This window comes from Helianthus annuus, chromosome 10, assembly GCF_002127325.2.
Source record: "Helianthus annuus cultivar XRQ/B chromosome 10, HanXRQr2.0-SUNRISE, whole genome shotgun sequence".
Classification (NCBI taxonomy): Eukaryota; Viridiplantae; Streptophyta; class Magnoliopsida; order Asterales; family Asteraceae; genus Helianthus; species Helianthus annuus.
Genome location: NC_035442.2, coordinates 54,381,138 through 54,395,188, shown reverse-complemented (window position 1 = coordinate 54,395,188; position 14,051 = coordinate 54,381,138). Strand labels below are relative to the sequence as shown.

Genomic DNA, 14,051 nt, shown 5'->3' with positions numbered 1-14,051 from the left:
CACAAATTTTTTTTTTAATATTCTTTTATATAAAAATCGCTACTTTTCGAAAAAAAAAATATCGAGAGCTTTGAGTTTCCCAGGTTTTTTCTAAATTAAAGTGGGTTTTCTATAGATACTTATATTATATATATATATTTGTACAATCTTATCAAGTTGTTGGAAGTATGTCTGTATGCGCCTTGTATTTTTAATTCAAACTATGATTTTTTTTAAACTTTATTTAAAAAGTCAAACAAAATAAAAGATATAAGGAAGAAGCTATAAGCATAAAGTGCCACAAAAATAGAGAAAACCCTAGCTCGTACAAAGACATGCGTTATGTTATACCGAACCTAGCCCTATCTAAAACTACCTTTTTTTTCATGAATGATGATCCAACTTCAAGTAGATGATAAAAGAAGATATATATTTTAACTTTTAAGGTATTATGGTTTAAAGAAAACAATATATCACCAAAACCAAATGATTATGCCGAGACCAGCTTTGTTTAAACATTAAATAACTTTGAACATAACTTCTGAAGAAAGATGTCTTTCTTGAAACTCCCATTTTCCATAAATACTCACACCATACCCTCTCCTTTATAAAAGTCTCCTGTTTATCATTATAGCTTTCTAAAGAGAGAGAGAGAGAGAGAGAGGATGGAGCTTGCTTTGAGCTTAGGAGATACGCCAAAGCCAATTTCAATTGCAGATGAAAACAGATCACAACAGCAGAAGAACAAAGAATTAGGGTTTTGCATGGTATTAGGAAGCAGCAGCCAGGTTCAAGATCATCAGCACAAGAACTATGACGATGATGATAAAACAAATTGTTCTTCTTCATCATCGGATCCACGGCCGTTACAGCTTGATCTCCGCCCTTTTTCACCGTCTCTCCACCAATCTTCACCGACACCGCCACCTTCTCACCGTCCTTTTCCATGGCTGTCTCAAATTTGTAAATCCAACTTTCTCTCTACTTTCATGTGTTCTATCCTATCAAAACTGGTTTCATTTTGTTACTTTATTTCTTTAGTGTTCTAAAGGAATTACTTTCTTATTTGGGTAAGCATAACCACAAACACATAAATGATATACATTCCCATTTTGTTTCCAAGGATTTGATATCACAAAATCCACCTATACCACATGTATTAGTAGGAGATTTTTCATGATTACTTGTAGTTCTAGGTGAGTCTATGAGGGAAGCATCTTCACATAAGACACAGGGGTAGTGATTTTTAACCGGTCAAAAGATTTTTGACACTCGTTGACCGCCACAACTTATGTGAAGACCGGTCAAAACTCACTACCCATGCTACCTACCTAGAACTACAAGTAATTAAGATAACCGCCTAGAAATACAGGTGGTATCGCGAAACCACTTAAACATACACCAAAAGATTCTATTTTTGTTGATCACCATCATTTTATGGGTATTTAATCTTAGTGTATTAATTTTTGCAATGTTATTTTTCGAAAAAGAATATTAACATTTTTCTTCATGTATAAATAGATACATGTTTTTCTCTATATATAAATGATTTTCTAGCTTTTGTGATGTTTTGTGGGGATTAATCTCAGCTTCCATACCAATGGCATGCAATGCACCAAATATTTTCTAAAACACTTTAATGTGTTGGGTACCATTACTAGACTTCAGTTTCTCCAATGTATATTATGTGTTCTATTTTATACAACTTTCTTTATTAATCCGTCTAACCTTTATTGAACAGTAATAGGCGAACCGAGTTCCCATACTAAACTAGGAAAAGGGTTGGATGTGAAACCGCTAACCGCAGTATATGATCCTGACAACGGAGAAGAACCAGCCCCCGTTCAGTCTTCACCAAACGACAGTAATAGTGATACGTCATCCTTTCAAATGGATTTTTCTTCCATTTTCAGAAGTAGCGCTGGTAGCAGTAGATTTCCATCTATGAAACCTGATATGGAGTTCGTAAGGGGGAATATGGATTTTTTAGCGGATGTTTCCGAAAGAGATCATAGAGTTTCTTCAAGACGCGGAGGGTATGGTGGAACTAGTGATGATGATGAAAATGGGTTGGGTAGAAAGAAGCTTCGACTCACTAAAGAACAATCCGCTTTTCTTGAAGATAGCTTCAAAGAACACAATACCCTCAACCCTGTAAGGCTTCACTATTTCAGCTTTAAGATTATCAAAATACTTAAATACATGAAATCATTTAGAACCCTAATTAAACCTTGACCCTTGATGATGAGAGGCTGAATGTATCTATTTCTAAACTTATACAGACCCCGTTCTAAACTTATACATAGACCAAGGATTTTATGAGATAAAAATATGTAATTGTATGCATGTTTTCCATGAACAATTGACCCTACACAAAGAACAGTTTTATTATAGGTGACATTAATTCTCCAGAACTCAAAAGCATGTTGACTAACTCAATAATAGTCAAGACACCGAGACAATACTATGTTATACTCATGATAGGGTTCCCCAATGTTATATTTATTTCAAGAGTCGATGTGTTACGTGCAACCCATGTAATCGTCACATGCATGCCCATGTTCAACATGTTTTGGTTTCTTTTTAATTTTATAAGTCATATATTATGGAGTCAAAGTAATTAGTGGAGGTAGTGGTTTATTTACGGTTATGCCTTTCTTTTATTTCCCTTGTTTTGAAGGCTATTTATGCCATATGTATTGTTAGTTTTTGGGTATGAATGAAAAATTAAAAGAGTTTATCTCAAAGTCTAGTTCTTGCTAATTTCTTGAGTTTGATCCACTCAACGGATTATTTATCAACCAATTTGTCCATATCAATTGGTATCAGAGCAGCCGTGATCCACCGTGAACCATGGTCGCTCAAGCTCTATCCGAAGACGAGTGGCGCCAACATGTGTGCGAAACCTTGGCGAGACACGAGTCTCAACTTCAAAGAATCTTCACCTCGCTTCGATCGATTCGAACCGCATTGGAAGCCCTCCAATCTCCTACACCACCATCCTTGTCAACCGCTTCCGCCACGCCACCACAAGTTGCTACCGAACCGTCACCAAACACTAAGCCATCTCCAGAACCGTTTACTCCATCTTCAAAACAAACTTATCTTACCAACCCTTCGGATCCAACTCCTCTTCGACCCAATCCAATGAACATCCACCACCAAAAAAGTGACTCTCACCTAATAGAAACCCAATATGCCAAACAAAAACCCAATATGTCCATGTTTCTAATGCCTTCCACACATACACCTCGTTTCTTTGAGAAAGATCACCTCATGCCAAAACAAACAAAAATATTGCCATCGTCACCTTCATATGGTATTGAGATGGGTCCTCCTCAACCCTGCCATTATAAGGATCACTTTCATCTAAAAAATGAAGTGCAGATTGCATATTTCGCGGGAAAGCGTGAATGGCGTCCACCGTGGCGGCTCGTTATTATTTATCCAGATTCCATGGGACGGACCGAGTGGCGCAATCCGTGGCACTTTGCTATGACTCGCCCGAATGATGTTAAAAGAACAGAGTGGCGGACACCGTGGCTTGTTACCGAGCATCTTCCGATCGCATCCTTGAGGACAAGGATTGTTCAAGCCGGAGGGATTGTTACGTGCAACCCATGTAATCGTCACATGCATGCCCATGTTCAACATGTTTTGGTTTCTTTTTAATTTTATAAGTCATATATTATGGAGTCAAAGTAATTAGTGGAGGTAGTGGTTTATTTACGGTTATGCCTTTCTTTTATTTCCCTTGTTTTGAAGGCTATTTATGCCATATGTATTGTTAGTTTTTGGGTATGAATGAAAAATTAAAAGAGTTTATCTCAAAGTCTAGTTCTTGCTAATTTCTTGAGTTTGATCCACTCAACGGATTATTTATCAACCAATTTGTCCATATCACGATGTAAAACTTGAAAGTTATAATGTGATTGGCTAGAATTCCCAAAGTTAATATATGTACTTTGATAATATGGGTTATAATTACATCCAGCTAAATAATTGTTAGAAAAAAAATAATAAATCGTTTAACCTTTTTATTAATAGTTCATATTTTTTAAAAACCACTAAACTAATTTGTTAATATGATCTTTTTATATAGGTTAAGTGTTTACATACACATGTTTATGTAATATAACATCATGTTATTAACATGCCGGTGATTTACATTAATCTGTATATTATATATACACGAAATTTGTTCATATTATTCTTAATTTTGAGAAGAAACAAATAAATGATTTAGTTTGCTGTTTTTACTTGTTATCAATGAATTCGCTGAACAAATTATTTTTGCAGAAACAAAAGCTGATTTTAGCAAACCAGCTGAACCTTCGTCCACGACAAGTAGAGGTGTGGTTCCAAAACAGAAGGGCAAGGTACGTACTACGTAATAATATAATAATTCTATTTTAATTAATTAATTAATAAAGAAGATAGTAATAGTCCAACTAGCTTTTTATGTGGTTGATGCTTTTCTAAAAGATACCCGGCTTTAAGCCATGCAAATGCATGCATTATTGAGTGAATTACAATTACATCAATCGGATAACATTTCATCCTTGGCATGTAGTTTCATTGTCATATTCTTAAAAAAATATAAAATATTTTCTTTGTTTTATAGTAGAATTGAATATATTTATTATAAGGCTTTAATTTAGATATACAAATGCATGCATTGTTAAGTGAATTATAATTACATCAATCGGATAACATTTCATCCTTGGGACATGTTAACATTTTTATTAATGTAATTATATGTAAATATAACCTAAGCATAGTCGGTTAGCGTGATTAACCGACATAACTAGTTCTAACAGTTACAATGGATCTGTTCGAACAATTATACTCCGTTCCGGTCTTCATATGAAACTAATGCAAATTTTAAGTTTTACAAAACTCTCTTCAACTCGCAATCCCTATATACCGGAACATAGTTTCATAGTCATATATTCTCAAAAGAATATACCTTATTTTAAAATAGAACTAGATTTTTACCCGTGTCATGCGTTACAACTGCAACGTCATGTTTGTGACTTCTTTACACGTTTTACGATGATGATATTAACGTCTGTTGCACACGAGTAACGTGCCGTGTTTTTTTTTTTACTTTATTACACACGTTACGTTAGTGACATTAATGTGGTTATGCATAGATAAAAGGAGTATAATGTCTCGCACGTTGCGGTGTAAAGTCGTAAAAGTAATTTAAACAAAAGAATTGAAGTGTTAGAGATGATGAGATGTGAAGTTATTAAGTAGAAATAACGGGTGGTCAAAGTTGTTAAATACCAAAAGTTAGGGGGTCAGCGTATCACTTACCAAAAGATTAGGGATGAGTGTGTAAAGTCTATAAACTTGAGTATTAAAAAAGAAAACTAAAGACCATGATTCAGCGACCTTGTTTTTTAAGTTTCTATGAGCAAATTTGTCGGCGTGTTAGGGCGGGATCGCGGGTAGCGGCGCGCTTGCGAACTTAGTTACACTCTCTTCAACAGTTTCATTAACGTGTTAAGTACATATAAGAAAACATATTAAAACCATATTATACCTCACACGTTACATCTTTGTAAAATTAAAAGGAATTTTAAACGATAGACCCTAATTATCTATCGTGCTTTGTGGTGGGGTCTTACGATGACATCAATGTGTTAAAGGGCACGTTTGCAAGCTTCAAAACGAACGTCAAAACGTTTCCACGAACTCAGTTACGGCTACGAAATCGACATGGCCATGCAATTAAAGAGAAGCGTACGAACTTGAGTAGGTTATGTTATAGAAATCGAAACGTAGGATAGAAAAAATTTGAAGTCCCAAAAACAGTTTTGAGTTTTAAAGGAATCATTACGAAACACGAATTCAATTTTTCTTACCCGCAGATTGCAACCTAATAATTTAAATAAAGAAATCTAAAACTAAAACATATAAGAAAAGTGAGGGAAAAAAAAAAGAAAAACAAAAAATAACTTGTAAGCCCAGGGATCGAGCTCTTGTCAATACCAAACTCAACTAAAACAAATAAGCAATTGCTCTAGAAACTATTTTAATAATAGACCAGCATGTAAATTCAACAAATATAGTGGTGAGCGTTTAGCCACCGACATTTGTTTTTAAGGTATTATACTCTAGAATCTATTTTAATAATAGACCAGCATGTAGATTCAACAAATCTAGTTGTGATCGGTTTAGCCACCGACATTTGTTTTTAAGGTATTATAAAATATGTTCTTATTAATTTATAACTGTTTCAGGACAAAGTTGAAGCAGACTGAGGTGGATTGCGAGTATCTAAAGACATGTTGTGAAACCCTAACTGAAGAAAACAAGAGATTGCAAAAAGAACTTCAAGAATTAAGAGCCTTAAAAACTTCCCAGCCATTTTACATGCAGCTCCCAGCCACCACCCTCACAATGTGTCCTTCGTGTGAGCGAGTCGTCACCACCTCTTCTACCACCACCACTCCACCCAACACCACCGCGACAAAGCAGCAGCAACCCACCAATCCATGACGATACTAGTAGCACCACCTCAAATATCTTAATGCATTCTTGTCATTACCTTTTTTAATGTCTTCTAGCTCGTGGGAATCAGGCTCTAAGTTGAAGAACATGCATGGGGAATAGATAGTCAAATGGTTTATATCTTAATTTATGATATATGTATAAATCTTTGACTATTTTTGACCGTGTGTTCATTTTTTGTTTATCTAGTTCGCGGGCTCTTTTGTTTCAGCAAATTGGAGGACTATGGTTTGATCAAGAAATTGATATTGAAAAAGACAAGTTGTCTTTCTTTTTTGGAACATGCATTGTGTCGGTATGGCTGCACTCTATATATTTGATTTCATCACATACCTCATATGTTAAGTATTCAAATATGGATCAATTGCTCCCCCCAGTCTTAAATATATTATCATATGATCTATTAACATACCATAAAGTTTTTTTTAGTCTTATTCATAACATCTATTTAAGTACATTGAAGGCTTTAGCTAGATTCTAATTATTTTTCTTAATAATTTGTTTAATTCATCCTCGACGTTTACTAGCTATAGCTTCCAAAATATTTTTAGAATATGCTTAAACTAAAAAAATAGCACAATGTATAAACTTTTTTTGTAACTTAGAAAATAGCACAATGTATAAACTAAATCTTTGTACCAACAATTTATATCAATTCTTTTATTTAATTTAGTTGTCCTCTTTTGTAGCCAAATTAAACTCTAATTTCTGTAGCATAAAATTCTCAATAATACATTATATCACTACGAGAAAACTTAAAATTTCTAACACCGTTTTCCATAAAAAATGCGCCACAAATAGCGATCTCTAACGAATTTACGACAAAATATGTATGTAGGAAAACCCTTTGTAGGAAATTTCCGTAGGAAATGCGTAGTAAATGTGTTAGAATTTGTGACATATTTTTTTGCGTAGGAAATTTCCGTAGCAAAATTACCAGTTTTCTAGTAGTGTTACAAATTTCAAAATGAGCATCTTTGTCTTCTAACTTTATACATCCTTAAAGAAATTTATGAAACATAGGCCTTATGAAAAATAGAGATATTCAAGCAAAAAGATTAGAGGTAATCAACAAAAAATAAGACAATGAACTTGTTGGTGCACTTTTTGTGTCTGTCGCTAGTCTTGTATGTAGTGTCGTTTTTTGTACGGTCTTTAGTCTTTTATCGAGTCTGTATCCGTAGTCGACCAAGTCGGATATCCTCCTATCCGCTTGTGTCCGACATATTTTGTCTCTCGTGTTTGTAATTTGTGTTAAACTATGCATGTCGCATGAAAGGGCATTAATGTCTTTTGTAAACAACTTCTGTTCCAGTTCTGTTTCTGCAAACTGTTGTGCAGAAACAGTATGCAAAGTGCAGCCCTTGACGAAACAGGACTGTTTCGTCAATTTGTTGTCGACGAATCAGATCTGTCAGTTTCGTTTATGATTCGTCAAGGTGGTCAACGAATCAGACTTGATTCGTTGACTGTTGGGCTTTAACTTGGGCTTTCATCTGTTTCGTCGGCCCAAGTTCACTTTCGTCAATGCTGTTAGCCCAGCTGCTATATATAGGAACAGAATGTTATCTGATAAGGTTGGAGATGCTAGTTTACCATTGTTGCTTGTAAGAACTGTGTTTGTATCAGTTGGCATTTCTCAAGATTAATCAAACGAGTGTGTTTCTTTGGTTAACCGCGTGTTTATCTTGTTCTATGTTTGGTTGGCTTAGTTAAGTGGATTCCGCACACTTAACTTTGTTTGTTATAAACAAGGATTCCGTAGTGAAAATCGATCCTCCGATTTAGGGACCTACAAGTGGTATCAGAGCATTGGCTCTTATCTTTGTTTAAAATCAAACGTAGTTCGATTTGTCTAGCTTGTGTTTGTGTTTGTTTTAGCTCAAAAAAAAAAAAAAAAAATTCTTGAAACTTCATACTTTTCTGGAAAAATACTCTATAAAAGGTGTATTTATTGCTTGTTTGTTGAAAGTTTTGCCAAAAACCATACTAGTTTAAGGTTACACTTTCAACCGGTTGGTTTTGGTTGAAAGTTTTTATACAAATTTCTGCTTCCAGAGGGTTTAAAGTTCTTGAGTGTTGAAAGTGTTCTTCATTTTATTTATCATCTTCAAAATTGTTCTTGATAAAAGGCATGTTTTGATCTAAAAGGATAAGATTTGTATTTTGAAAGAGTGTTTGACCCTTGCTATTATCCACCATACTTCTGAGTTGGTGGATAGCAGGTGTGGGAGAGCGTGTGAGTAGACAGGTTGGGGTATAAACTTTTCACCAACTTTCACCAAACTCTGACAGTTCCTTTTTGACGAATCAGAACTCAACGAAACTGAAAGTCAACGAAACAGGAGTATCTCGCCAAAGGTATCTTTGACGAAACTGAAAAGTGTTTCGCCAAAGATTCCTTCGACGAATCACATCTATCTCGCCAAAAGTCCCTTCGACGAATCAAGTCTATTTCGCCAAAGGTCCTTTTGACGAATCACAAATCTGTTTCCTCAAACTTCTTTGAAGAAACAGGTTCTGTTTCGTCAACTTCTGTTTCGTCAAAAGCATCATTCTGTTTCGTCAAGGCAGTTTCAAATTTTCAACAGAAGGTTTGCAAGTTAACCATAACCGTGTGTTTTCAAGTGTTTGTTCAAGTTTTCAGGTAATTGTGATCAAATATGAGTTGTACAAGTCCTTGGGACTGGAGTATTGACTCCCAAACTAGTCAAGAACTCACCTCTGCTGCAGCTTGGGCGAAAAGTATGTTTCCACCGCCATCAATCAGTCCAAGTCAATGGGCATTGGTATCCAATCAAAGTCAAAGCATTCAAAATCTTCTGATTAGTGAGAGCGAAACGGGCAGCAACAATCGTCCACCAAAGTTGAACCATATGAACGACTTTCCATCATGGAAAAACCGCTTTCACACGTATGTTCAAGGGCAAAGCACCGATCTTTGGACGTGTTTCATCACTGCATTCAATGATAATCTTGAAGTTGCAGCGTCCACTTCAGAAGGTTATGCCAACATGCTCGAAAATGACAAGAAGGCTTATGAATTGGAGAAAAAGGCCTTTGCCACACTTACACAAGCTCTCAACAAAGATATCTATCATCAGTTCTCCTACTGCAAGAACACGAAATCATTGTGGGATGCCTTAGTTGCTAGAGGAGAAGGCAATGCAGCTACTCGAAAGTCTCGTCATGATTTATTGAAGAAAGAGTTTGATTCATTTCAGTTTTTGGAAAACGAAACTCTAAACGATATGACAACACGTTTCTATCATCTGATTAGTGAAATGGTTGCTTATGGGGTTGTATCTACTCAACAAGACATGGTGAATAAGTTTGCTGACGCTTTACCTCCTAAGTGGAGTTCTTTTATTGAGCTGTTGAAGCACACTGGAACTCTAGACACGGTTAACATCTATGAGTTCATTCAGAAACTGGAACATAAAAATGATGAAGAAATTAGGAAAGCAAAGCGAGCTCCCGTTCCTCAGAATACAGAAATGTACCTTCCAGGCTTCGACGCTTTGGCCAGATCCAATGCAGCACAGCAACCGAAACTGCAAACTGCATTTGTGTCCAATACAAGCTCCTTTCCGTTTCCTCAATCAACTGCTGCTCCTGTTTTTGATCCAAGATCATATATTCCAACACCTCAAGTTAACCCGGCACAACCCCAATTTGATCCAAGATCTTACATCCCAGTTCCATCTCAGCCACAAGTCCAACCTCCACAACAACAACAGCAGGCTCACTATACAAGCAATCCTCAACCTCAAAACCCTAACACAATCTGAGTTGATAATTCAAACCTTTCACACCTCAGCATTGAAGTTGCTAAGGAGCATATGGAAATTATTAATACGATGGTCAGTGCTTACTGTGGTTTGGTAGCAGGTCAGCTTGGTAACATCAACATGACCAATGAAGATTATCAACAGATCGACAAGGAAGAAATGGAGTTGATGGATATTAAGTGGGCTTTTGCAAGTGCAGTTAGAAGGGCCAAAGACTTCATGGCTCGTACTGGTAGAACTTCGTTGGAAGGAAAGAAAGACACGAAGTATGGGTTTGATATTAATGCTGTCACATGCTTTAATTGTGGCGAGAAAGGGCACTTCAAACGTGAGTGCACTCGACCAAAAAAACAAGGCAATCATAACCCCTTTAGAAACCAGACGAGGACTTCAAATGTGAATGCCCAGCAAGAAAATCAAGACAGGAGGATTGTGGCAGTCAACAACAATCAGAACCAGTCTGGACCATCAAATCCCAATCGGGCTTTGACAGTTCAAGCTGATGAAGGATGTGACTGGTCTGTGCAATTTGGAGAAGGTGATCAGAATGGTGGAACAGCTTGTTATGCAAAGATTATCAATCACATCAAGCATGTTCATAAGGAAGAGTTTTCTGAGAGTGATGACAGCTCTGGTTATTCGGGTAGTTCTGATGAAGAAGGCTCTATTTCTGGAGATAATCAGTCTGAGCCTGATGTGAAGGAGGAAGGAGGTGCTGATATTCAAGATCTACTGAATGAAGCTGATGAGCTTAAATGTCAGAAATCAATTCTGATTAGGAAGGCGGCTACTGCATCAAAGGAAATGGAGAAGTTCTTTTCTGAAGATGGAGCTTTTTCTTTTCAAACTGCTTTTATGGCAAACGTCTCAGCCTCTTCTAGTCAGGTAAATTCTGAACCTCCTACTCCTAGTGTTTGTAAATCATGTGCTGATATGAAGCTTGAATCAGAAAAGCTTCATAGTCATAATCAGAATTTAGTTATTGAACTGTCGAAATGCAAAGAGGCGAACATGGCTTTAACTCGGAATGAAAAAGAATTTAAATCTGTAATAGAAACATTAAAGAAAAATGTGTCCGAGGTTAACAAAGTAGTTTACCACAAGCAAGTAAGTATAAATGAATACATTAACATTGTGGAAGAAACTAAGAAGCAATTAGCCATTGCCCAATGCGAGCATGATGCGATCAAACAAAAATTGGAAAGTTATTCTAACTCCCAATTTGTGCTTGATCACATCATCGATGTTCAACAACCGAAGGGAAATCAGAAAGGCATAGGGTATAAGAAATGTCCGCCCCCCTTGATGAACAATTATACCAAGATGCCTGATGAGGAGGAAATGCCTCGGTATGAACCCAGTGTGCCTCTTGATGTTGAGGACTTTGCTGCTGGGCTAGGGTTCAAACCGGACAATTCTTCAAACACATCCTCTAAGGAACAAGAAACTTCATCATCCATGAAGCAAAGTCCTCCAATTATCGAGGACTATGAGACATCGGATGATGAATCAGAAGTGGATGTAAGTGAACAGGATAAATCGCTTAACAAGATGAAAGGAGTAGTTATTCCACGAGAGAATCACATTCTTTGTGATCCTGATACTCCTGATGTCTCATCTGTTAAGAAACAAGTGATTGATTCTGTCAAAGTTGATGTGACATGTGTGTCTACTGTTAAAAGCAGTAATGTGTTGTATACATTGGTTGGAGATAATAAAATCTACTCAGATCACGTTTTTCCAATTAAAAATGTTAATCAATCTTTGATTGATAAAGTCTTTGAAGACAACACAAACAAGTTTTTGGGAAAAACACTTCCGGGAATTGTGGTAACACAATGTGATCCAATTCCTAAGGCTGAGATATGAAAACAGTTTGGTAATCAAAAATCGTCAACCACTCAACAACCTACTGCTTCTAATAGTAAACAACCAGTCAAACGAGCTCAAAAGCATAAAGTCTCTCAGATGAAGTCTGAAACAAAAGGAGCTCGAGTTCAAAAGAAAGCAAAAGATGTCAAGTTTGTGTCATCCAAGGGTACTGATAAGATTGAAACTTTTGAGAACAAATCTAACACAGATTTTGTAAAACAAGTCACAATCTTAAAACGTAACAGTGATAACAATTACACTCAACATACAAATGGGTGTGATGAAAAGGCTAGTACCTCTGGTTCCACAAGCTCGACATCACATGGTCAATCAAGTTCTCCCAAATTTGTTGAAAGGAGAACATGCTTTAAATGTGGGGAATTTGGGCATATCATTAAAAATTGCCCAAACGCTCCAAAAGAAAAATTTGTTGAGAAACCTCCACCTGAAAAGGTTCACCCTCAACGTCAGTCTGTTTCACCAAAACGTGATAAACGAACAATTAAAGAACAAGAATTGAAACTACGACGTAAGAATGTGAAAACTGTTGAAAAAGCTTTAAAACCTGAAGTTAAAACAGTTAAAAGGGAATCAAGTGTGTCACAGCCGTTAAAGCCAGAATCTTCAAAAACAATTTATAACACTCAATCTGGTAGGCAAGAAGAAACTTGGAGACCTAAAACGGGTGATAGTTCAGGGGGAGTTAATGTGTTTGAGAATCATCAACAGATCGAGATCACGTTTCGTGATGCTCAGGGACGACCCAAGACCACTATGGCTTGGGTCCCCATCCTCAACTGATCTTTGAACAACATGTGCAGGGTGTTCCAGGAGGAACTATTAATAGTCATTGGATTGTTGATAGTGGAGCATCCAGGCACATGACTGGCGACTTAAGGCTTCTGTACGACGTGCGAAATATTAGAGGAGGCTATGTCGCATTTGCGGGAGACAAAGGCGGATATATCACTGGAGAGGGAAGTATCTCCAATGGTATTGTGTGTTTCGATAAGATCAATTATGTTCGTCAAATTGATCATAATCTTCTCAGTGTGTCGCAAATCTGCGATAAGAAGTTCACCGTGCATTTTGATGATGCCGGCTGCTATGTGCTAAAACCCGGATTCAAAATTCCACAAGAATGGATTCTCTTATCGGCTCCGAGAGTTAATGATCTGTATATTCTCGATATGAGCCAAGCCATTACCACGTCTGCACAAGTCACTTGCTTTGTCTCTAAAGCCACTGAAAAGGAGTCGATATCTTGGCACAGAAGAATGGGCCACATTCACTTGAGGAAAATGAACCATCTGGTGAAGAACAATCTTGTGAATGGTGTTCCCGTCAGAAGTTTTCATTTACAAGACATCTGTGTATCATGTCAAAAGGGGAAGCAAACGAAGAAATCCCATCCCTTGAAGAAAATCAACACGGTCAGCATGCCTCTCGAACGTCTTCATATGGACCTATTTGGACCTATGAAGCACAAGACAACGTTTGGTGATGCCTATTGTCTAGTAGTTACTGATGACTACTCTAGATTTTCTTGGGTATCCTTCATGGCACACAAGAGTGAAACTCCTGGCATCCTCAAGGATCTTCTCACAATGTTGGAAAATCTCTATTCGTTGAAAGTGAAAAGGATCCGAAGCGACAATGGAACTGAATTCAAGAATCAAGTTATGGATGAGTTCTGTACTTCTAAAGGCATTCTTCATGAATACAGTTCTCGTTGTACTCCACAACAAAATGGTGTCGCTGAGAGGAAGAATCGCACGATAATAGAAACTGCAAGAACAATGTTAGTAGAGTCGGAACTCCCTGTTCAATTCTGGGGGGAGGCTGTGTCGACTGCGTGCTACACATTAAACAGAGTTCTTACAGTAA

The 14,051-nt window shown here is 36.9% G+C and overlaps 1 protein-coding gene across 1 annotated transcript; it reads left to right on the top strand.

The window, feature by feature from the left end:
* Positions 1 to 579: 579 nt before the first annotated feature.
* LOC110885534 (homeobox-leucine zipper protein HAT14) lies at positions 580 to 6,798 on the top strand. The gene is made up of 4 exons (XM_022133233.2): positions 580 to 942; positions 1,721 to 2,133; positions 4,279 to 4,358; positions 6,231 to 6,798. Exons 1-4 carry the CDS (start codon positions 645 to 647, stop codon positions 6,487 to 6,489), a joined length of 1,050 nt encoding a protein of 349 aa, XP_021988925.1. The 5' UTR covers positions 580 to 644; the 3' UTR covers positions 6,490 to 6,798.
* Positions 6,799 to 14,051: the final 7,253 nt, after the last annotated feature.